General features: G+C 34.2%; 1 protein-coding gene across 17 annotated transcripts in view; it reads left to right on the forward strand.

The window, feature by feature from the left end:
• LOC120414568 (piezo-type mechanosensitive ion channel component) overlaps positions 1-25,912 on the forward strand; it is a 107,036-nt gene that overhangs the window by 62,071 nt on the left and 19,053 nt on the right. For 9 of the 17 annotated variants that reach the window (XM_039575787.2, XM_039575789.2, XM_039575788.2 and 6 more), the window contains exons 6-20: positions 84-239; positions 6,158-6,251; positions 6,601-6,725; positions 7,526-7,723; positions 7,783-8,190; positions 8,254-8,402; positions 8,460-8,603; positions 14,505-16,349; positions 16,412-16,572; positions 16,918-17,099; positions 17,162-17,311; positions 17,377-17,562; positions 17,637-17,967; positions 20,676-20,729; positions 25,556-25,704. In XM_039575787.2, the coding sequence (XP_039431721.1) occupies positions 84-239; positions 6,158-6,251; positions 6,601-6,725; positions 7,526-7,723; positions 7,783-8,190; positions 8,254-8,402; positions 8,460-8,603; positions 14,505-16,349; positions 16,412-16,572; positions 16,918-17,099; positions 17,162-17,311; positions 17,377-17,562; positions 17,637-17,967; positions 20,676-20,729; positions 25,556-25,704 (4,332 nt within the window). Of the gene's footprint in view, positions 1-83; positions 240-5,787; positions 5,905-6,157; positions 6,252-6,600; positions 6,726-7,525; positions 7,724-7,782; positions 8,191-8,253; positions 8,403-8,459; positions 8,604-14,504; positions 16,350-16,411; positions 16,573-16,917; positions 17,100-17,161; positions 17,312-17,376; positions 17,563-17,636; positions 17,968-20,675; positions 20,730-25,555; positions 25,705-25,912 lie in introns of all 17 variants that reach the window. The other 8 variants (XM_052708985.1, XM_052708982.1, XM_052708983.1 and 5 more) reach the window with 8 other exon arrangements.

Consider the following 25,912-nt stretch of genomic DNA (forward strand, 5'->3'; position numbering starts at 1 on the left):
AACACTTCCCGCCCGCGTGCTAAAATGTCGTTGACTGCCGCTGCTGCCTGCGCTGCGCTACTAACCCGCTTAACCCGCTCAAGTTGACGGAGAAGGAGCTCAAGCGGCAGGAGCTGTTCTACCAGCTCGAAAGTGGCGTCCGCCTCCACCGCCAGATCTCGTTCCGCATGAATAGAAAGAATATCTTACGCAAGACGCTGACCAGCGATCGGTGGCGTGGAGCCGCCCGCAAGGTTAAAGTAAGCAACCCCGCCCCACCTCCTAATCCCCTCTCTAGTTACACGTGTAGAAGACCACTTCCGCTCTCTTTTGTATACCGACTACTTTGTGGCACTATGTAGAAACAGTAGAACGAGTGTCCCTTTTTTGCTTCCTTTTCGGTTAGTTTCCGTTTCCGCTGAAATTTTGTAGTGGCCTGCCCGAAACCCTCACGAAAGTTATTCACATTTTTATTGATTCTCGCACGGAAAATTTGCACCTCCCTCGCAATCCTCCGAACGCCCACCGCTAGGAAGAGTGTACCAACGGAAAGGTAGGATTGTAGCTAACCCTAAAGGCTTGCAGGTGACCGTGACGGAACGGGACACGGACGCCGTGATTTGATTGACGAGACACGAAAGACAAAATGACGCTGCTGCACTGTGTATTAGGTTGTTATAGTTGGTTCTGGTGCAGGCACAAATTGCTCTTGACGGTACTCAAAGGACACAAGGTGGCGAGAAATTCCTCGCCACTGCACTTTTCAATGGTGACAGGTTGTGATGAGCGGGCATGGTGTCGACTAAAGAATATTAAAACAAAATTTGTGTTATTTAAATGTCTTCTCCACCTCAAATGTATCAGCTCTCGAAATCAATATTTTTTATCAAGCTTTTAATATTTGGAGCTGTGGAAACCATCGAAACTAGTATGAAGGCCAATTGTTATTAAAATCAGATCACCTCCTCCTTATTGGAAAACAAATGTGAAACCTTCATTTTCAAACTGCGATAACGTCATAATTCGAAATCTGGACACTTAGTATCATAATTTTTGCAATAGCTGGCAAAAAAACGTGTAACAGTCAATTTTAAGAGAAATCATGCAAAATATGTCTTCTCATTCAATAGAATTTTAAAATTAAAATGACTTGTTGTGATTCGAATCCCGGACACTGATAGAAGCTGATTCGAAATCCGGACACTTTCGATTCGAATTTCGGACACTCGTTTTTTCTTATAAATCGCACAAATTTTGGCTGAAATTTTAGTGAATGGCATTCTTTAGGTCTCAAATCAGCTGGAAATTAAGGAAATCAGAACCATAATTTTCTGCTTTGCCTTCCCGGAGCTTTGGACGCCAATGAAATATTTCAGTGAAATGCTTCACGATTTTAATAAATTCATATTTTTATTTTATTTATTTTTTGGCATTGACTACAGCGTCCAAATCAATTTGAAATGAAAGTTGATGTTTGAATTCATGAAATAACACAGTTTTGACATTTATTATACAAACCAAAAATAATAAAATAAAAAATGACAAAAACTTTAAATAAATTTGTACCAGCCTTATGTTAGTTATGTTTTACCAGCTTAAAATCATTGAATTACTCAATACCATTAATTGCTGATAATCTACACTTCAATCAAAACAAGGATAGCAGTTTTTAGATAGCTTAACATTCCAACGCCCAAGGCTCCAAAAAAGTTGGAACGGTAACTTCAACTCAATGGTTCTCGAGCATAACTCAACCAATCAAGATGATTCTTCTTTCCAGTGATTTGTTAGGATGTCTAGATGATTCTAGAACTTTGCAGAACTTAATTTGATCAAATCTGTAATTTTTGCGATCAAAAACATCGTTCCACCTTTTTTTTTCGCGTGTAAAAAAAATCGCCAAAAATTCCGCGGAGGCAGTCGTTTTAAAAAAGTTGGAACGACGTTTTCGGTCGCAAAAATTACAGATTTGTTCAAATCAAGTTCTGTAAAATTTTAGGATCATCTAGACATTCTTACAAATCACTGGAAACAAGAATCGTCCCGATTGGTTGAGTAATGCCCGAGAACCAGCGAGTTGAAGTTACCGTTCCACCTTTTTTGGGAGGCTTGGGCGTCCGTGTAAGTTGGACATGCGTTGGGCGTTCCAGTGTTAAGAGAAATCAAAAATGGATTTTTTTTGTGTTTTGGTGTGTCTGGGATTATGAATAAAACCACAATTTTTAATCCAATGTGATTTGAATTAAATAAATATGTATATTTTCTCCTTAATCTATTTTATTTATATGACATGACTAGAAAAGCTTAAAAAGTTTCTTTGAAAATGTTAAAAAACAAGAAACGACATCAAATATAATGAAACCGCATTATAAATATGTATAGAATTTCATGTCACTACCGCCACCTGGGGATAAATCGGGCCCATAGTCTGAATAGGCTCAAGAGATTTTAGAGCAATAAATTTGGAAGTCGGGGTGCTATTTTTTGGTTCTGTCCCTGTTTTAACCGAAATCAATAAAAAAAATCAAAACATTATGCAAAAAAATGACTTCAACATCTGTCTTAATTCGATGGTGGTGTTTGATTAAAAAAAAAATAACATATGGGTAATTCTCTACCAACTCACACGAAATCGGGAAAAGTTGCCCCGACCCCTCTTCGATTTGCGTGAAACTTTGTCCTAAGGGGTAACTTTTGTCCCTGATCACGAATCCGAGGTCCGTTTTTTGATATCTCGTGACGGAGGGGCGGTACGACCCCTTCCATTTTTGAACATGCGAAAAAAGAGGTGTTTTTCAATAATTTGCAGCCTGAAACGGTGATGAGATAGAAATTTGGTGTCAAAGGGACTTTTATGTAAAATTAGACGCCCGATTTGATGGCGTACTCAGAATTCCGAAAAAACGTATTTTTCATAAAAAAAAACACTAAAAAAGTTTTAAAAATTCTCCCATTTTCCGTTACTCGACTGTAAAAAATTTTGGAACATGTCATTTTATGGGAAATTTAATGTACTTTTCGAATCTACATTGTCCCAGAAGGGTCATTTTTTCATTTAGAACAAAATTTTTCATTTTAAAATTTCGTGTTTTTTCTAACTTTGCAGGGTTATTTTTTAGAGTGTAACAATGTTCGAAAAAAGTTGTAGAGCAGACAATTACAAAAATTTTAATATATATACATAAGGGGTTTGCTTATAAACATCACAAGTTATCGCGATTTTACGAAAAAAAGTTTTGAAAAAGTTACTTTTTGCGTTTCTCTTTGTTTCGTCGTCCGTGTCTGTCGCGGGTGACCATGAACGGCCATGATCGATGACGACCAACTTTTTTAAAACTTTTTTTCGTAAAATCGTGATAACTTGTGATGTTTATAAGCAAAACCCTTATGTATATATATTAAAATTTTTGTAATTGTCTGCTCTACAACTTTGTAGAACATTGTTACACTCTAAAAAATAACCCTGCAAAGTTAGAAAAAACACGAAATTTTAAAATGAAAAATTTTGTTCTAAATGAAAAAATGACCCTTCTGGGACAATGTAGATTCGAAAAGTACATTAAATTTCCCATAAAATGACATGTTCCAAAATTTTTTACAGTCGAGTAACGGAAAATGGGAGAATTTTTAAAACTTTTTTAGTGTTTTTTTCGATGAAAAATACGTTTTTTCGGAATTCTGAGTACGCCATCAAATCGGGCGTCTAATTTTACATAAAAGTCCCTTTGACACCAAATTTCTATCTCATCACCGTTTCAGGCTGCAAATTATTGAAAAACACCTCTTTTTTCGCATATTCAAAAATGGAAGGGGTCGTACCGCCCCTCCGTCACGAGATATCAAAAAACGGATCTCGGATTCGTGATCAGGGACAAAAGTTACCCCTTAGGACAAAGTTTCACGCAAATCGAAGAGGGGTCGGGGCAACTGCTGTGTGAGTTGGCGGAGAATTACCCATATCGTATTATTTCAAATTTAAGATCATAAATATACGTAAATACAAAGGCTTTTCAAAAATATATAAAATTAAATAGAAAACATTTAAAGCGGCATTTTGCGCTTTTAAATTATCAACAAATTATAAAAAAAAATAATTGGTGGGCTAAAAATAATTATTTTTGGCATTTTCAAACTTTGGACTGTATTTTAAAATTAAGAAAAAAAAAGGTGAAAATTCACAAAATTTTCAATTTAAAACTTTAAAATCGGACCATTTGTCCCCGTGATATAGATGATTATAAAACGAGGGCTAATTGGGTACTAAAGCCCTTTGTATATTTGTATGTACAACGGTAAAAAAACACGATTAAAAACCATTTCTGATCAATTTTTTTTCGTTTTAATGCAAAAAAAAAATAACAGGACAACATTTTTTCGATGTATCACCTATGGTCCCCTTGGAACGAGCTGTCAAATAGGACCTTTTCTGTCAAGAAGGGCCGTGAAGTTAATTTTTAAAAATTAAATTAAAAATCAATTTTAAATCCTTTGCAGTCGTTCAAAATGAAAAATAAGCTTTATCGTTGTGAACAATAATATCACAAATTTAAGCTTAATTTTAGGACCCAATTGGGCAACAATGAGAAAATCTCATTTTTCCTGTTTTTTTTTATCTTTGCATGGCCATATCCCAGCAACGTATCAAAAAAAGATCAAAAAAGCAAAATGTAGAACATTTTCAGCTCATAGTTTTTTTTAAAATTAGAAAATGACTTAAAAACTTACTTACTTTTATTTTTCAACAAAGTTACCTAAAATCAAATCAATTTCACTTACGTACCTTTTATAGCGTCCAATTTCGCGGGGTTACCAAAATTCCGGGTAACGGGAAAATTTTCCACTTAGGGCAGTTGCCCCACCATCATCAGAACCATAAATGACGATATTTTCAAAACGCTCCTATTGTTGCCCCACCTTCCTTGAAAATCTGGATTTTGAAATTTTCCACATCTTCAGTGACTTTATTCTAATTTACTTACTTTTCCATTTTAGGAGATCCATGGTTTCAAATTGGTTTCAAATTCATACGCCATATTTTTTTTTCTAGTTGAAGTGATTGTTTTGTTACATCCCAATTTTGGCGTTACGTAATAAAAAAACGCTCCTTTGTTAAATTTATGCCTTGTTGTGTTTTTAATTTGTCATTTTCAAACGAAAGGAACAATTGCATATTTTGTGCGAGATTATTTTGTAAACATTTTCTTGATTATGACAAAAAGCAAAAAGAGAATTAAATTTAATAAATTAAGAATATTTATTGTATTTTTTTTCTAATTTGAGGGTTAAGTTGACACCATGCTAGCGCATTACGTTGCATAATATTGTGATATTTTGTATAAACTAATTTTAAAAAAATAACAGGTATATCACAATAAACTAAAGAAACTTTTGTCGTAGTATTTGCATTTGCTTTGCACGTAAATTCCCCCAACTAATTATCTAATTATTTTGTAGCTAACTTATTTTACATTATCCTTTTGGCAGCGCATATTAATTTCTATTTTAATTATTCATTCATTTCAATTTATTTCTGTTTCTTTTATTTCTAAACATGTGTGTTACCCACCAACCAAACGATTTCGTCTGATCTCTCTTGTGGGGTTTGGCGTTTTGACCTTTTCTGCACTATTCCGTTCAAAAAACCAACAACTACAATCTTATTTTGAACGCTTCTTCTAAATTCACCATCACCATCCATCGACCGCTCGCTTCATACGATTTGCGCGCTTTTATTTGCTGTGTTTGTGTGTTTGGACCAACAACGACAAAATTGGCCGGAACTGGTATGGTTTGGCATGCTGCATTTAGCACGACTTTGCGCGACCGCGGTTTCAGCACCACCACCAACCAGCGACGGCCAAATCGCGCGTCTTGCCGTCGTCGAGCTCCGCCGGAAGGTCCGACCCGGCGGACGAAAGGACACCTGTACGTATACTTTTTTGTTTCTTCTTCTTCTTTGAAATTGTGTGTGTTTTTCTTCACAAAATGCTGTTTTATGTCTGTGTTTATACGACGTCGAACTCATCGACTGTAATTAACGAGATTCTTTACCTTTAAGTGTCACCAGCTGATGTGTGTTTGATGTGGGTAAAGGTCTTAGATTACCTGTTCCGTCCGTAACGCGGACTGACTCCGCTCGAGACGTTCTAATGTGATCTCTCTTGCCTCTTCTCCACAGCTGATGCGCGGCGGAACGCGAAGAGTCCGAGATGCCTCCTCGTCTGACGCGCAACCCTCGATACAGAACGACACCATAGCTATGCACACGATAGGTAGGTTTCCCCGTTTTTTGTACTACTACTCGCTTCTCGAGATCAACAGGTGTATATAATCATTGTAAAATTTGTTTTCCACTTTTTCTTTTCTTTCCATTTTGGTTTTCGGTGCGCAAATACAAACAAACCGCCCAACACCACCCACCACACTTCATTTGACCCCCCCAAACTCGCTCTCTTCTTACATTTTGTTGTAAATATTTGCATCTCTGTGTGCTACGAACTCCGTTTTCTTACTCTGAACCACAATTGGCCACACTCCCTCCAATGTCCTGCCGTGCACGTGTGTATTATATTTGAATTTTTGAATCGAATAACTACTTTGGGACAACCCGTCTAATCGAAGGTCGTAAACCCATTTCAGAAGAGGACGATTCGACGAGCTTCTTCGAGCAGATCATGCTCGCCACCGGCAACGTGGCCAGCTTTATCTACAAGAACAGTTACATCTTTACCAACGTTATCATGATGGTAAGTACTCTTTGTTGAAATCACAGCTCTACAAATTGAAAGTTAATGTCGAGTCTTAACTCCAGGGAGTCCTTGGATGACCCAAGATATCTCAACATACCTGCAAAGAAGTCTTCTATACTCACTGAAGCTATGCGGGTATGATCTGTGGTCAAAAACCGCTGACCTCTTGCTTGTTACGGCGGTAGACCCACAGATCTTAGCTCTAGGGAGTCCTTGGATGACCCAAGATACCTCAACATACCTGCAAAGAAGTCTTCTATACTCACTGAAGCTTTGCGGGTATGATCTGTGGTCAAAAACCGCTGACCACTTGATTGTTACGGTGGTGGACCCACAGATCTTATCTCCAGGGAGTCCTTGCACGATCCAGGACATCCCAACACATTACCAAAGTAGTCTACCATACTCACTGGAGCATTGCGGGTATGGTCCGTTGATAAACACCGCTGACCTCTTGCTTGTTACGGCTGTAGACCCACAGATCTTAACTCCAGAGAGTCCTTGCACGATCCACGACATCCTATCATAGTAGAATAGTAGGCTACCGTGCTCACTGAAGCTATGCGGGTATGATCTGTTTTGAAAATTCGACGACCTCTTGCTTGTTATGAGGGTAGACACACAGATCTTAGCTCTAGGTACTTTTTGAATGATCAAGGACATCCAACAAAAAATGTATCTACCATATTCATTGATGCAATGGGAGTAGGATTCAGGGATTGACTTTGACATTGACTTTCAATTTGTAGAGCTGTGAAATCAGCCTTCAGCGATACTAATCAACATCTTCCCGGTAGACCTGGAGCATCATGTACCACAGCTGGCTCACCTTCGTCCTGCTAATCTGGGCCAACCTGATCTGGATCATGCCCAACCAGCGCAAAAACATGCTAAACTCCAGCCCGTTCCTGGTGATCTACGCCGAACTGCTACTGCTGGCTCAGTACCTGTACGGCATGAAGCTCACCGACGACGAGCTGCCGTCCACCGTTAACGTGAGTTACGCCCCAAACAGGTCCATCAATAACGCACGTCTAACGACCACCTATCTTAGATCACCGGCATCAACCTCGCCCAGATCGGCTTCATCAAGTACCGCGACTACCCGAGCTCGCCGCTGCTGATCAAGTCGCTGTTCACCACCATGTTCTGGATCTCGCTGCGTCAGATGATCCAGGAGAAGCAAATGGAACGGAGGACGTCCGCGATCGCGGATCTGGCGGCGCCGCTGCAGGTTACGGTCGGGGCCGCTACGACGGGGACCGCCGCCGGTCGGCCGCTGGAGAAGAAGTCGTCGGCGTTCATTACGCGCGCCGGCACGCTCATCAACTCGTTCCTGATCAAGTTCTGGATCTGGGTGGTGGCGATCACGCTGTTTCTGTCCGGGATGACGGGCACGCGCATGACCGGGTTCCGGATCGTGTACATGGCGCTGTTTTTGATATTTGTACTTACATTCCAAGTATGTGCGCAGGAGATGGTAAGCGGAACAGATTAATAACGCTGTTGTTATTGATCTTTTCAGTTCTCATTCAAAGTCTGGCGCAAGATGATGTACGCATTTTGGCTGACGGTCATCGTGTACTCTATGGCGATTCTAGTTCTAGTGTACACCTACCAGTTTGACAAGTTTCCACTGTACTGGAAGGAATATCTCAAGATTTCCGACACGCTGTAAGTAACGATCGTAGATCAAGATCGTTAATAATGCTAATTTAACGATTTTTTCAGTCAAAAGGACATCGGACTGCAAATCTACGAAACCAAGCAGCTGTTCTTGCATCTAGTAAATCCCACGATGATCGTAATCATAACGGTTATTCAGCTCCACTATTGCCATAAGAAGTTCTTGGAAATATCGGAAATTCCGGTCATGTAAGTAAATTTAACTTGTTCAATTTCTCGTCTGCCTGTGTGGATCAATCGGACAAAAAGAAACGATACACGCCTGTGGATCCGTTGACGAAACCGCAAGGTTTAGGAGGGCCACATTATAAGGTGTTACGTCGATTCCGTTCTCCTAAAAAAAATTAAATGTACAAAAAAAAATATTAAAACATAAACAATATTATAAATATTGAAAATATAAAAAATATTATAAATATTAAAAATATTAAAAATATTAAAAATATTAAAAATATTAAAAATATTAAAAATATTAAAAATATTAAAAATATTAAAAATATTAAAAATATTAAAAATATTAAAAATATTAAAAATATTAAAAATATTAAAAATATTAAAAATATTAAAAATATTAAAAATATTAAAAATATTAAAAATATTAAAAATATTAAAAATGTTAAAAATGTTAAAAATATTAAAAATGTTAAAAATTTTAAAAATATTAAAAATATTAAAAATATTAAAAATATTAAAAATATTAAAAATATTAAAAATATTAAAAATATTAAAAATATTAAAAATACTAAAAAAATTAAAAAAATTAAAAATATTAAAAATATTAAAAATATTAAAAATATTAAAAATATTAAAAATATTAAAAATGTTAAAAATATTAAAAATGTTAAAAATATTAAAAATATTAAAAAAATTAAAAATATTAAAAATATTAAAAATATTAAAAATATTAAAAATATTAAAAATATTAAAAATATTAAAAATATTAAAAATATTAAAAATATTAAAAATATTAAAAATATTAAAAATATTAAAAATATTAAAAATATTAAAAATATTAAAAATATTAAAAATATTAAAAATATTAAAAATATTAAAAATATTAAAAATATTAAAAATATTAAAAATATTAAAAATATTAAAAATATTAAAAATATTAAAAATATTAAAAATATTAAAAATATTAAAAATATTAAAAATATTAAAAATATTAAAAATATTAAAAATATTAAAAATATTAAAAATATTAAAAATATTAAAAATATTAAAAATATTAAAAATATTAAAAATATTAAAAATATTAAAAATATTAAAAATATTAAAAATATTAAAAATATTAAAAATATTAAAAATATTAAAAATATTAAAAACATTAAAAATATTAAAAATGTTAAAAATATTAAAAATACTCAAAATATTAAAAATACTCAAAATATTAAAAATATTAAAAATATTAAAAATATTAAAAATATTAAAAATATTAAAAATATTAAAAATATTAAAAATATTAAAAATATTAAAAATATTAAAAATATTAAAAATATTAAAAATATTAAAAATATTAAAAATATTAAAAATATTAAAAATATTAAAAATATTAAAAATATTAAAAATATTAAAAATATTATAAATATTAAAAATATTAAAAATATTAAAAATATTAAAAATATTAAAAATATTAAAAATATTAAAAATATTTAAAATATTAAAAATATTAAAAATATTAAAAATATTAAAAATATTAAAAATATTAAAAATATTAAAAATATTAAAAATATTAAAAATATTAAAAATTTTAAAAATATTAAAAATATTAAAAATATTAAAATTATTAAAAATATTAAAAATATTAAAAATATTAAAAATATTAAAAATATTAAAAATATTAAAAATATCAAAAATATTAAAAATATTAAAAATATTAAAAATATTAAAAATATTAAAAATATTAAGAGCGAGTCCACGAGCAAAGCATACCCATCTCGCATCGACCTCACCAATCTGCCTGAAATTTTCAGGGGTTGTTTGTACATATAAAACTAGCATCTGGCCAAAATATGAGCACTCTAGGTCAACGGGAAGTGGGGCAAATCGGGACACAAAGTATAAAGGTTTAAAAACGTCAAAAATCTTAAAAAGGCTATAACTTAGGCAAAATTCAATTAAATTCCAAAACTCAAAATGCATCTGAAAGGGCTTAAAAAATGCAACAAAATGCAGGGTAGATCATCCCGATTGGTCAAATCTAAAGGGAGTTATTGGCATTTTAATGAAAAAATAGCATTATTTTCAAACTCAAATAAAAAAGTGTTCCATCCAGATATCAACTCGGTTCGAACTGCAGCTTGTAGGGGACATCTGGGACTACCATCTGAGACTGAGACCGCTTTGGGTAAGGCAGTTTAACATATTAAATAGACACTTTTACTTTTAGTGAATTTTTTGGTTGCACATTTTTCCTCGGGGGACCCCTTAGATCAAATTTTCCGGTGATAATTTTATCATATTCGTGTTCCTGAGACAATTTCACAATAGAAACATGCAAAAAAATGTTTATTTTCATTCATTATAACCCTTTAAAAAATGAAAGTTAAAAAAATCTTCGATTCACATTTATTGAAAATCAAGCTCGTTTCCAAGGATACTAGATGACACCAGAAAAAAGCAGCTTCATATTTTTTTTTAACTTTCATTTTTTAAAGGGTTAAAATGGATCAAAATAAACATTTTTATGCATGTTTCTATTGTGAAATTGTCTCAGGAACACGAATATGATAAAATTATCACCAAAAAATGGGATCTAAGGGGTCCCCCGAGCAAAAACTTACAACCAAAAAAATCACAAAAAGTAAAAGTGTCTAATATGTTAAACTGCTTTACCCAAAGCGTTCTCAGTCTCAGATGGTAGTCCCAGATGTCCCCTACAAGCTGCAGGTCGAACCGAGTTGATATCTGGATGGAACACTTTTTTATTTGAGTTTGAAAATAATGCTATTTTTTCACTAAAATGCCAATAACTCCCTTTAGATTTGACCAATCGGGATGCTCTACCCTGCATTTTGTTGCATTTTTTGAGCCCTTTCAGATGCATTTTGAGTTTTGGAATTTAATTGAATTTTGCCTAAGTTATAGCCTTTTTAAGATTTTTGACGTTTTTAAACCTTTATACTTTGTGTCCCGATTTGCCCCACTTCCCGTTGACCTAGAGTGCTCATATTTTGGCCAGATGCTAGTTTTATATGTACAAACAACCCCTGAAAATTTCAGGCAGATTGGTGAGGTCCAAACGACGTCCCATACAAAGGGGTATGCCCTGTTCGTGGACTCGCTCTTAAAAATATTAAAAATATTAAAAATATTAAAAATATTAAAAATATTAAAAATATTAAAAATATTAAAAATATTAAAAATATTAAAAATATTAAAAATATTAAAAATATTAAAATATTAAAAATATTAAAATATTAAAAATATTAAAAATATTAAAAATATTAAAAATATTAAAAATATTTTAAATATTTAAAATATTTAAAATATTAAAAATATTAAAAATATTAAAAATATTTAAAATATTAAAAATATTAAAAATATTAAAAATATTAAAAATATTAAAAATATTAAAAATATTAAAAATATTAAAAAAATTAAAAATATTAAAAATATTAAAAATATTAAAAATATTAAAAATATTAAAAATATTAAAAATATTAAAAATATTAAAAATATTAAAAATATTAAAAATATTAAAAATATTAAAAATATTAAAAATATTAAAAATATTAAAAATATTAAAAATATTAAAAATATTAAAAATATTAAAAATATTAAAAATATTAAAATATTAAAAATATTAAAAATATTAAAAATATTAAAAATATTAAAAATATTAAAAATATTAAAAATATTAAAAATATTAAAAATATTAAAAATATTAAAAATATTAAAAATATTAAAAATATTAAAAATATTAAAAATATTAAAAATATTAAAAATATTAAAAATATTAAAAATATTAAAAATATTAAAAATATTAAAAATATTAAAAATATTAAAAATATTAAATATTAAAAATATTAAAAATATTCGAAATATTCAAAATATTCAAAATATTCAAAATATTCAAAATATTCAAAATATTCAAAATATTCAAAATATTCAAAATATTCAAAATATTCAAAATATTCAAAATATTCAAAATATTCAAAATATTCAAAATATTCAAAATATTCAAAATATTCAAAATATTCAAAATATTCAAAATATTCAAAATATTCAAAATATTCAAAATATTCAAAATATTCAAAATATTCAAAATATTCAAAATATTCAAAATATTCAAAATATTCAAAATATTCAAAATATTCAAAATATTCAAAATATTCAAAATATTCAAAATATTCAAAATATTCAAAATATTCAAAATATTCATAATATTCAAAATATTCAAAATATTCAAAATATTCAAAATATTCAAAATATTAAAAGGATTAAAATTATTAAAAATATTAAAAATATTAAAAATATTAAAAATATTAAAAATATTAAAAATATTAAAAATATTAAAAATATTAAAAATATTAAAAATATTAAAAATATTAAAAATATTAAAAATATTAAAAATATTAAAAATATTAAAAATATTAAAAATATTAAAAATATTAAAAATATCTAAAATATTAAAAATATTAAAAATATTAAAAATATTTAAAATATTAAAATAATAAAAATATTAAAGATTTTAAAAATATTAAAAATATTAAAAATATATTCAAAATATTCAAAATATTCAAAATATTCAAAATATTCAAAATATTCAAAATATTCAAAATATTCAAAATATTCAAAATATTCAAAATATTCAAAATATTCAAAATATTCAAAATATTCAAAATATTCAAAATATTCAAAATATTCAAAATATTCAAAATATTCAAAATATTCAAAATATTCAAAATATTCAAAATATTCAAAATATTCAAAATATTCAAAATATTCAAAATATTCAAAATATTCAAAATATTCAAAATATTCAAAATATTCAAAATATTCAAAATCAGACTTACCTTTTGCTATGATACCGGTTTTTCTATGCGCACCATTTCTCGTTACGACCCAAACCCGACACAGCTCGGTAGCTTGATCGGTGCACCGAAACCAAAGTTTGGTGTGACGGCGGTGTGGATTGGGTACACAAAACTGACATGGTTTCTAAAAATATTAAAAATATTAAAAATATTAAAAATATTAAAAATATTAAAAATATTAAAAATATTAAAAATATTAAAAATATTAAAAATATTAAAAATATTTAAATATTAAAAATATTAAAAATATTAAAAATATTAAAAATATTAAAAATATTAAAAATATTAAAAATATTGAAAATATTTAAAATATTAAAAACATTAAAAATATTAAAAATATTAAAAATACTCAAAATATTCAAAATATAAAAAATATTCAAAATATTCAAAATATTCAAAATATTCAAAATATTCAAAATATTCAAAATATTCAAAATATTCAAAATATTCAAAATATTCAAAATATTCAAAATATTCGAAATATTCAAAATATTCAAAATATTCAAAATATTCAAAATATTCAAAATATTCAAAATATTCAAAATATTCAAAATATTCAAAATATTCAAAATATTCAAAATATTCAAAATATTCAAAATATTCAAAATATTCAAAATATTCAAAATATTCAAAATGTTCAAAATATTCAAAATATTCAAAATATTCAAAATATTCAAAATATTCAAAATATTCAAAATATTCAAAATATTCAAAATATTCAAAATATTCAAAATATTCAAAATATTCAAAATATTCAAAATATTCAAAATATTCAAAATATTCAAAATATTCAAAATATTCAAAATATTCAAAATATTCAAAATATTCAAAATATTCAAAATATTCAAAATATTCAAAATATTCAAAATATTCAAAACATTCAAAATATTCAAAATATTCAAAATATTCAAAATATTCAAAATATTCAAAATATTCAAAATATTCAAAATATTCAAAATATTCAAAATATTCAAAATATTCAACATATTCAAAATATTCAAAATAATAAAGTATTCACAAATTTATTAAATTCTTGATTTCAACTCAACAGCCAAGACAACGAGATTCCCGCCATCTCGGAGACGAGCTCCGCATACGGCACCTTCTCCAAGCGGAAAAAGATGAGCAACACCACGGAAGCTCCGCCCATCGAGAAAGACCCGGAGTCGGACCACGGTGATGAAGCACCGACTGGAAAGGTCAAACTGCCGCCAACGGACGACAAAGACGACGATGACAACACGTCGGAGATTCTGGACGATCTGCGCTTCCGGAAGCTTTCCAAGCAGGAAATCAAGGGAGTGGCGCAGAAGTTGGTCAACCGGGTGATGCAGCTGACGGAGTTGGTATGGTTGTTTGCGGAGATTCATCTGCTGAAGATCATTTTGATTGTGGCGTTTTCGCTGGGCGTGGAGACGGTTAGCTTTTTGCATTTGTTGTACGTGTTTATGACGGTGTTTGCCGTCAAGTCGCACACGAATTCGCTGGTGTTGATCACGCGGATCATGTCGTTGATATCTTCTATTTTGTTGATCACGACGATGATGTACCAGGTGGAGTACATTAAGGAGGCGAACTTTGTGAGTGAGTGCCCGAACATTGCGGCGAACAGCACGGATATGGACATGAACAACGCGAAGTGGTTTGGGTTCCAGAAGACGGACGCGTTGAGTAGCTTGGCGGACTTGTTGAGGCCGTACTTGATTTATATTATTGTGGTGACGATCCATGCCGTGGTAGTGCTTCGGCAGACGATCCGGCGTATTCGGTTGGGGCAGAGTCCGCGGACTCCGCATCTGATGTTCCCGAACGTGACTCGGTCGGACGCGGACAAGGACATACCTCGGATGATCAAGTACCTGTTCAACTACGGGTTCTACAAGTTTGGCGTGGAAATCTCGCTGGTTTCGCTGATTTCGTTGATCGCGTATCGGATGGACGTGTTCTCGTGTCTGTACGCGGTTTGGGTCTGTGTGATGTTCCACATGACGCGGGATAGTTTGAGGAAAATGTGGCGGTTTCTGACCTGGTTCACGGTCAGCTTGATTCCGCTGCAGTACGTGATCTTCATTGGGTTACCACCGGCGTTGTGCGTGGACTACCCGTGGGACATTCCATTCCTGGATCACTTCCGGATATGGGCGATGCTGCCGGAGAATACGGAGCAGTTCCGATCGAAGGCTCCGAAAATGGTATCGGACTTTCTGCTGCTCATGTTCCTCTGCCGACAGACGTTGGTCTTTCGGATCGAAGCACGGTACAACTCCTGCCCGGATGACTTTGGCGGCGGAAGTAACAAATCGGTGTTGGATGACATCGACAAGCTGGGGACGGTTCCGTTCATCAACCCAACACCGGACTTTATCGCGAAGGTTCGCAACTGGCTGGATATCAGCAAGCGCGGGATCTTCCTGGTATTCTTCTGGTGTACGCTGGCCATCGTGTTCTTGACGGGATCAAGTCGCGTCACGCTCTTCTCGATCGGCTACCTCATCGGATCGTTCACCTTCCTGTGGCAGGGAACGGACTTTTACCTGCGACCGATCCGGGCGATCCTGAAAACGTGGAACATGCTGATCGCGTACAACGTATTTGTCATCACGACCAAAACGCTGCTCCAGATGATCGGATGTCTGTACCTGACCACGCTGACCGAGAAGAACTGCTGGCTGGTTCAGCTGCTGGGAGTTTCGTGTCTTTCCAACCCACCGGTGGAGGAAGCCTCGACCGATCCGCTTGTGCTCGCTCCCACCTGCAAAGTTCCGTACAGCGACAGCGGCCTCTTTTGGGACGGGTTCTGCTTCGCGTTTCTCCTGGTTCAGCGGCGGATCTTCTCCAGCCACTACTTCTGCCACATCATCAACGAAACGAAGGCCAGCACGATCCTGGCATCGAGGTTTGTACTCCGAACTAGATTTTTTCTAAGGAATGTGACTGAATCAAACTTGTATTTCGCAGAGGTGCCGAGCTGATCGAGGATCTCCGCATCAAGGACGTGAAGAAGGAGGCGGAGCGCGAAAGCCAGATCCTGCAGAAGATCAAGATGAAGATGGACCGCATCAAGGCGACGCAGCAGAAGATCCTGGAGCCGGTGCACGATCCGACCACGCACGCGAAAGGTAATTTTGTGGGGGGCGTCGCGACTGTTTGTTTTCGGTTGATTTTCGCGAAGTCGTTTCGAAGTGTGGCGTTCACAGCGGAAGGTTTATGTCTTTTGTTGTTTGATTTTGGTTGATCGAGTGCGTAAGTATTTCTTGTGTTTATTCTGAAGGGGACGTAAGTACGAGGTTTTACAAGTTTTCAGTTGGCTTATTTCGAGCAAACATTTTCCCGTAGAACTAGCAACTTCACAGTAGAGTCAGAGTCAGAACACGGTAGAGTAGAGAGCAAAAGCTTCGTGCACTTCACTAATGAAGCGAGCGTTGTGTTCTGTTTTCTTTTCCGCGCGCGCGTGTGTTGATCAGAACAAGATCAGGCCAGCCTCCGTACGGCACGCACTCACAGTATGTCGTCATATGCAGGATATCACACACCCATAGAGGACGAGATCGCCGCCGGTTCGATGATAATCGAAGGCGAAGGAGTGTCGGACATTCCGTCCGACAACGGAGCGCTGACCGTTGGTAGGGGATCGTACCATACGCAGGTAATTCGTGGGGTTCTTTACGGGCTATCGCGAGAGATTGCAGTCGGAATCTACCATTTTAGGCACCTTCACCGAGTTCTGCACTGATGACGGTTTCACTGGACGCGTACCTGGACCCGCAGAGGATGTCGTTTGAGTCTCCAAACGAAATGCTCGGCAGGGTGTGCAGTCCAGATGATACGTTCCCGGTGTTTTCGCCACCACCGTGCGAGGTTTGTCCTAAGTAGTTGTAGTCAAGTCATCGAACACTGTTCATAAATCACTTCCCCCTGCGCAGAAGGAACAACAACCCGCTCCGACGATCCAGACACCGCACACGCTGATGCCCCCTAGCAAAACGGCGATTCAAACTCGTCAGCACCGGCGCCAGTCCAGCTTGAACACCGTATCCTGGCCCAATCCCAACGAGTTGACCGTCAGTCCTCGGCAGCGTCGACTGTCGAACAATTTGACTCCGGCGGAAGTAGATAAAACCCCAAAACCCAAAACCCCACAACCACCAATAACGAACCGCCTCGATCCCCCTGCCTCTTTCAGGACACCACCGATCAAGCACCGTCCCCGCGGTCTCCCCGATCGCCGCGATCGGTCACGCGCCACTCGCACCGCCGCCAGTCCAGCATGGGCACCTCGGTGTACGCGCCGGACGAGCTGACCGCCGATCCCAGCCGCCGCCGGTCCAGCTTTCTGGTGTCACTGTTCGTGGATGACGACATGACCACTCGGTACGATGACGTCACGACCACGGGCGTGTCCCGGAAGCGGTCCGGCAGGCGACCCGGCTCGTTCTGGGGTCCGGTCGGCGAGTCCGGCCTGCGGGACTCGATCCGTTCCGCCGTTTCCCGGTCGCCGGTTTCGCATCACGAATGTAACTATGATCAGAACTATTCGGTTGCCACCGCCCCCCTTGCTTTGTCCAAAGTGCTCATTCCCTCGTAATACATGGCTTTGAGGTGCGGATGTCCGGAAGAGCGAACGCTAGATCGAGAAACTTAGTCTTAGTAATTCTCCATGCAAAACCGAAAAGGGAATTCATGTGTATTTTTTATTTGAATATTTTTTTTCTCAATGGCTCCATAATGACGAAAGTAGCCATTTTGTATGATTGTTTTGCATATTTACAAGTCTGCATACAATTTTGACAGCTATCCATACAAAAATGGTTTGTAAATATTCAATATTTTGTATCTAATCTAATCTAATCTAATCGAACACAAGCGCAGCCAGTCCGAAGAATGCATCCTGGAAGAACTTGCGGTTAGCTTACGCCCCAAGTCCTTTCTTGTCAATATTAATAATTGCAATACATCCGAGTTACCCCCGAAAATGTATAGCAAAAATTAAAGCACCCAGGCCTACAGCGTTGCATTAACCGCAGAGACAGATTCTGTGAACGGATCACATTTCACAGAATAATCAGGGGAGGAAGGATGTTTAGAATTTTGTATCTTGGGAAAAAAAAGTCTGATTGATTTGGTATCTTCGGCAAAGTAGAAGTATTGGTTTGAATAGTCCTCAGAAAAAAAAGCCTTACTCTAAAAAAAAAAAAAAATTATTAACCGAGCTTTGATTTTTTTTATATAAATTTTTTTCTATATCTTAATTTTTAGTGTATGCAACAAGTTGCAAAAAAGTTGCTGAAAAGTGCTTTTTGCAATTCCGTTGTTAAACTTCTTATCTGTCATTCTCTGATGACGAAACGGCCCACTTTTCATCGCCAAAAATAACCGTACTGAAGAAGTTTATGCAACAAGTTCCAAAAAGAAGTTTTTTTTTCAACTCGAGTTGTACATTTCTTCAATAAAGTTAATCGAGTTGGATTGATACAATGAGTGCCAAAAATATATTGCAACGGGTTCAAACATTTCTTTTTTGCAACATCGAATAAAAAAAAACCTTGGATTTTTTCAGTGAAACATTTGTTTCCCCGCTTGATATTTTTTTGCGGTCAAGATAAGTGTCAAGCTTCAAAACTTCATTGAAAAGTTATACTTTTCGATTGAATTGCTGAAAAGTTGATCTTTTATGCACTCTTTTATTAGTCTGTTATCACAATAACAATCCAATAACAAAAAAATCATGACGGCGAATAACAAAACTTGTTATAAATAACATAAAATGTTATTGGTTTAGTATTTCAAATATCAAAAAATGTTATTCCCACGTTATTTCCGTCTGCTCGGGTTGTTATCTCCAAAACTCTGTATGAAAAATCCTATTAAATTGACAAACAAACATTGAAGTTTGGTATTTAAGTTTCTAAGGTACATCCTAAAAAAGGGAGTGTTCTTTTATTACGTAACGCAAAAAATGATTTTTAGACCCCCCTTCCCTCGTAACAGAATTTCCATACAAATATTTAAAAAAAATGTATGGAGCGTAACATGGCCTCCGACCCCCTCTCCCCCAACTGCGTTACGTAATAAAAGAACGCTCCCTAAGCAACAACATAATAACCCATTGAGAATTTTGGCTCGAGCCTCGAGTCGATCTGGCTTGAGATCGAGCCTGAACCGAGTCGAGGCTCGAGCCATAATTCTTAGCGGGAACCATCTTAACGCTACTCTTAATTATTAAATTTAAAAATGATTATTATTTTCGAAAAGTTCAAAAAGAATATTTTTTTTACAATTGACCAACATTACTATACTAATTTGTCAAATTCAGTTCAGTGCAGTTGGTTATGTTACACATGACCAGTATGACAAAGAACTTTTCACAATGCTATTAAAATTTATTATTTTTATTTTTTTGATAAAATTTCAATCATTGGCCACAACCATTTTAAAATTTTCGTTTGATGTCCATTTTTCAAAACCATGAATGTTAATACCCATATTGCCAAACCCGCATGATTCGTTTTATATTTCCCTGGAGTAATCTTTTTTGAGGGCTCTTTGCGAAAAACGTACCATGAAATTTGAGCACTTTTTTCTTGATTCCCAATTTCTTAATTCGTTCGCAATTTTTGGAACTTATTTTTCTCCGTGTAGATAAACTAAAGTATAAAGAATAACAAATCAATCAAAATATATCGACTGAATCGAAGTTAGAATCCAATTTAAAAGGTTTTACAATCCGGATATCCGTACACTCTCAGCCCCACTGTAAATACCCTGCTGTTCACAGCGATCAATTGGTCGATTCTTGTAAATATTCCCTGCGATGTTCCCAACCCTCATCTTCAACCTTGCTCACCTCCATAAACTGCGCATTGCGGAGTGGTACGTATCCTAGCGTAAGAACTGTAAATAACAACAAAAGGTGAAATAAACGTTCCTGAGCTCAAACAAAACTTATCGTTTTTGTAACAAACATTTTGGTTATTGGTATTAGTGATACACATTCGTTTTCTAAATTTAAACAAAACTACGTTTCCGAAAATCCTTGCACCCGAAACATCTCTGCTGCACGCAAACTCAAAAAATACCCGCACTTACAGGTACCGTTTGCAGGGAAAAAAACCCACAAATGCTTTCGCTTATAAAGTCACCCAATTTAAAACCTTGCGTTCAAGCCTATTTGTTTCTCAAACACTTCAAATTTCTGTTTGCCTCTTATTTTACCCCCACCTAGATCCCCGTCGAAGACCGAGCCTATGGCGGCGAATTTCCGAGAACAGATCAGCTGGTAACGAACACACTTTTCTTCTATGCTCTCTCCCTTTCTGGTGCGCTGCGAAATACTTCCTCTTTCTGTACTTCATCCGATCATCTCATGCCAAAGACTTACATTGACTTCCACTGACTTTCACCCCTTCTCAGTCAAGGTGAGGTTGCTGATCTGTACGCGATCGCAGCAGATCGCAATTCTCGTAACACCTTAAAATAACAAATTCTTCGCAAAGTCCAAAAATCTTCTGGCACATACACTCTCCTTTTTCTCTTCCCCCTTCGCACAGGAGGCGGATCTGACTGTTCTTCTCATTGGAACTCATCTGTGACTAAAACCACAACCTGTTGCTGCCGCTCCTGTTTTAGTGCCAAAAGCACCTGGCCGGGGATGGAACTGGGATCACTTTGCTCGTTACGATTTATCGATTCGTTCTGTTGGTTTTATTTATTTTAAAACCCCTTCTTTTTGTTGCTTCTTCTCGCCCCCTGTGCACAATGTTACTAACCGACTCTCCCTGTCGTCGAAAAATAGTGGCGCTTTTGCAATTTGTGTAAAAACTGACTTTTTCTGTTTAGATTAGTGTTAACAGCGGTTTTGTTTTTTTTTATTGAAGAGAAACTTTGACTAGAATCTAGAACTTCTATCACAACAACCCCTACACAGTAAAAAATTGTGTAAATTTGGAAGGTGTAATTTTGGAAGGTTGAATATTACCTCTTTTATGATATAATTTTGCCTCAATCAAGACTTAAAAAGTTATATTACAACAGAAAAGTGGTGAAATTACACATTTTTTCTGGCATAAAAAATGTACCTCTTCCCAGATAAAATATTACCATGATTTGTTTTACTGTGTAGATCTATTCTTAATGTAAAAAAAAATCGCGCAACTCTTTTGGAGCTTCAAAGGCCTAAGATAGGTAACCGGTAAAAATAGGAATATTTCCTCTAATCGAAAATATGTACACAGTAAAAAATTGTGTAAATTTGGATGGTGTAATTTGGCAGGTTGAGTATTACCTCTTTTATGACGTAATTTTACCTCAATTTAGACTGAAAAAGTGACATTACACCAGAAAAGTGGTAAAATTACACATTTTCAGAGGTAAAATTGCGCATAATTTTCTGACAAAAAAAATGTTCCCCTTCTCAGATGTAATATTACCAAGAGTTTTTTAACTGTGTATCTTAAAAGGCTTTTTATTTTTTTGTCTTTTAGTTTGGGTTTAACAAACTTCGTTTTTTTTTTATAACGTGTCGAGAAAGCCAAACAAAATCGTTTTTTTAGTGGATTCAGAAACAATATTTTGATAATCTTGGTATTTTACAAAACAAAACTCTAATAAATGTGCTCGTTTCGCAGCCATATTGAACATTACGAAAATTTAAGTAATTTTGTATAACATTGTATTTTGTGAAAATTTGAGTATTTTACAAAAAAAAAAACTCTTTATCAGTAAAAATACGCATGTAAAAAATATATATATGAAAATTTGAGTATTTTCGTTAAATACGATATTTTGTGAAAAATTTAGGTTTTTACAAAGAAAAACTCATAACAGTGAAAATGCATACAAAATTTCACATAGTTTTTTTTTATCATAAAACGCGGCATTTTGTGAAAATTTTAGTATTTTGTTTACATAAAACTCTATAAAAGTAAAATGCTTACAAAAATTTCGCTTCTTGTTATACTCATAGTGGTAATTATGAAAATTTGACCTTATCTTATTTAACACACATCATATTGAAAATTTTGGTAATTTAGTATATTTACAAAATACGGTATCATCTGGAATTTTTAAATACTTTTACTTTGAAACATACACAGCAAAAAATTCGATGGTAAAATCGCATGCAAAAGCATGCACATCACCTTCGTCAAAATAAACACTGTACAACAACACAAATTGCATGTACAATTTTTGCAAACACAAAAAAAAGTTGCAACCGACGGGATTCAAACCCAGCACCAACAGTAAGGACTGGCGCCTTAGCCCACTCGGCCATCAGACCGATGAAAAACTGTAAGGATAAACGCATATATGAGCTTGACATTTCGGTCAAGTAGGTTTCCCATACTGATGGGCTACTTATTTCAGGATGTAATATTACACAGAATTTCATAAAATAATGCAAAATTTATTTTACACCAAGGCCTTTTACACGCAGCTGTATTATTACTTTTTTAGCTGTGTACTACATTATCAAAAAATATCATCTGTGAAAGCTTTAAAAGTTTATCAGGATTTTATTTTAAATACACACTCAGATTTTTATGCCGAAATTCGGCAGAATTCTGCCGAAATCAGAACAATTTATCGCTCGGCAGAAATATATGCCGAATCTCGGCAAAATGTGAGCCATTGTAACGATTACTCGGTGAAAAATGACAGTTAATTTGCCGAAGTTCGGCATTTTTCTGCCGAAGAAATCAGTTGTTCTGTTTTCGGCGAAATTATGCCGAGCTTGAAAACCAAAAGTGGGTGTGTAGATAATTTTATTAAGATATTTTAAATGAGTTATTTATTGCCGGTAGAATAATCGTATTTCAATAAGGATAAATTGTCGTTGTTGTCCTGACTAGAGAGCCTGGATCTTATAAGAGAACGGACATCTCAAACCAAAAGTACCAATCGAAGCACGAGAACTGTCAAACGGAGGTACCAATCGAGCAAAATGCTTTGTCTTATGCTCGATTGGTACCTCCGTTTGACAGTTCTCGTGCTTCGATTGGTACTTTTGGTTTGAGATGTCCGTTCTCTTATAAGATCCAGGCTCTCTAGTCCTGACGATCACGATTACTATTATCGTTATCGTCGGACGGTAAGATTTTCGACGATATCGATTAACAACCTTGATAGAAATGCACTTCAACCAGAGTCCAGTGCACCCAGATTTTGTTTACTAGTATTTTAGTATATTAAAACCTACAGAAATTATCGGTTTATTTTTATTCATTCCCCCAATTATTGACTACAGAATGATTTACACCAAAGTTAGACTTTTTTGCAGAATTGCGTTTGTAAGTTCTACAATTTTGGAATCAAATGACAACAATTTTCCCAGTTGCTGTGCCCCCTTAAGTGGACAAAAAATTCAACTTTTAACTATTAAGTGTATCAAATCATGAAGTGGATTAAAGAAAATAAAATAAAAATGTGTTATCTTACAGAAAAATATGTTTTTCAGAGTTTGATTACCGAACATTAAAAATACCAAAATTTAATTTTCTTCTATTCAAAACGTTAATAATGATTTTAAATTTCTGTGAAATTTTTTCTTAAAAAAATATCACCTTGGAAGATAAATTGGGAAAGTTATGTTTTTTTGGACAGTTAAGAAATCGATAGACAATGTTTAATATAAATTAAAAATATATATTCGGTAACTGGGCTGATCGAAAAATGACGAGGGGAACATCAATGTATTACACTTTCTTAATAAAAAATAAAAATTAAAATAACTCAAAAATATTTCCAAAGCAAGCCCTTTAAATATCTTTTAATTGTGATATAAATTTTATGAAAACTTTTTTTTTTATTTCTCGGTATTCATTTTTGCGTCCACTGACCCCTCGATCATTTAGCTTTGTTATTGTTTTTGACGTTTGTCTGCTTGTTAACTGGGCTACAGTTCAGTTATCGAGCTCCCAGTTAAACAACATTCACAAACAAGTACTGTAGAATGAAAATTGGTTTATTATATCCAAAGTTTCAGGTAAAAAAAAATGATCAGCCTGAAAACTAGAAGGTATTTTTTTGTTAAATTTGGATTACCGTTTGAGATAAGCTATTTCAAACCAATTGTTTGTTAGTTTGCCAAATTTTTGAATTTTATATTTCAATTTTGAAATGAGATTTGACTTAACAACTTCTGCTATTGTTCTAACAATTATGTATTCAAAACAATGTCGAATAAGATTTTGAGCACATTCACTCCAAGTTTATTTAACCCTTCTTTCATGTCGCCTCTTCCGTTTCCTCGTGTGTTAACTCCAGCTCAAAGTGGCACCCGAAAATCTCCCGTGTTCGCCAGCACCGTTCCATGTAGTGGCCCATGCCCTTCTCGATGCGATACGCCATCCAGGACTCGGTAATCTGCTGCCACTGCTTCCGACAGGAGGTGGCACTAAGTACAAGTTCGCTGCTCGTCATTTTGATTTCCACTTGATCTGACCTTTTTAGGGAGAGTTCTGAAAATAAAGAGAGGTGGTTAATTTTAGCTGGGGTGAAATATTAAGACTGACTTACTATTGCCTAAAAAGTGCAGGATCTCCCCCAGAGCTATCACCGGTGGATAGGGACCCTCGACATTTTCACAAGCTGGAAGGTTCTCTTCCTTGAAGCGGATCACCATGGTGAATTTGGTTGAACGATCTTTTGGGGAAAAGCACAAATTATCACTGATCACTTCAAAGTGTTTAGTTTCACTGATGGATTTCATGGTTTTTGGTTTCACTGGTGCTTGGTTTTCTGGATGATTTTGGACTGACCAACATCAGTTTGTATTTTGAACTTTTATTGTAATTTTGGTTTGTGGTCAAATCTACCCGATGCATTCAGGAGGAAGGTACTTAATAAATTTTCTTTTACCTAATCAATTTTTAGTAACCACTTTTTTTCAAATCACGATTTTTTGTCCAACACACTTGTCGTCGATGTCGTGTCTGCACAAGTAGCAAAAATGTCCAATACACCAAAAATAAACTAATATCCAATAGAAAAAAAAAGTTTCAAATGATGTCTACCAATTGTCTATTGTTGTACTTTCAGAGATTAATTTTAGACATTTGTTTGAAAACTGTTACGAATAAATCTCCCTTTATTTCTACCAACCAGCGATCCGTTCCGGCGATTACTACATGTTCGAGGACACCGAGCACGAGTTCGAGCTGGACCTGATGCAGCCCCGGGACTCGGACGAGGAGTTCGAGAAGAAGGGCTCGGCGGAACGTCGTCTAAGCCGGAGACATCTCACGCTGGGCAAGGTAAGGTATTTGGCGCGGTGGTGATGGCAGTGTTGCCAAGTTTGGAGTTACGATTTTTGTTTCAAGGTTTTGAATTTCGCGTTCTTCTCGCTGGATTTTTTCGTCTTCACAAGGTTTATTTGAATTTTGATTTATTTTATTCTCGTTTTATTTCCCAACTCAAAATTCTCGCCAAAATTTACCGTATCAACACGATCATTTGATCAAA

This window comes from Culex pipiens, chromosome 2 (assembly GCF_016801865.2).
Source record: "Culex pipiens pallens isolate TS chromosome 2, TS_CPP_V2, whole genome shotgun sequence".
In the NCBI taxonomy this organism is placed as follows: domain Eukaryota; kingdom Metazoa; phylum Arthropoda; class Insecta; order Diptera; family Culicidae; genus Culex; species Culex pipiens.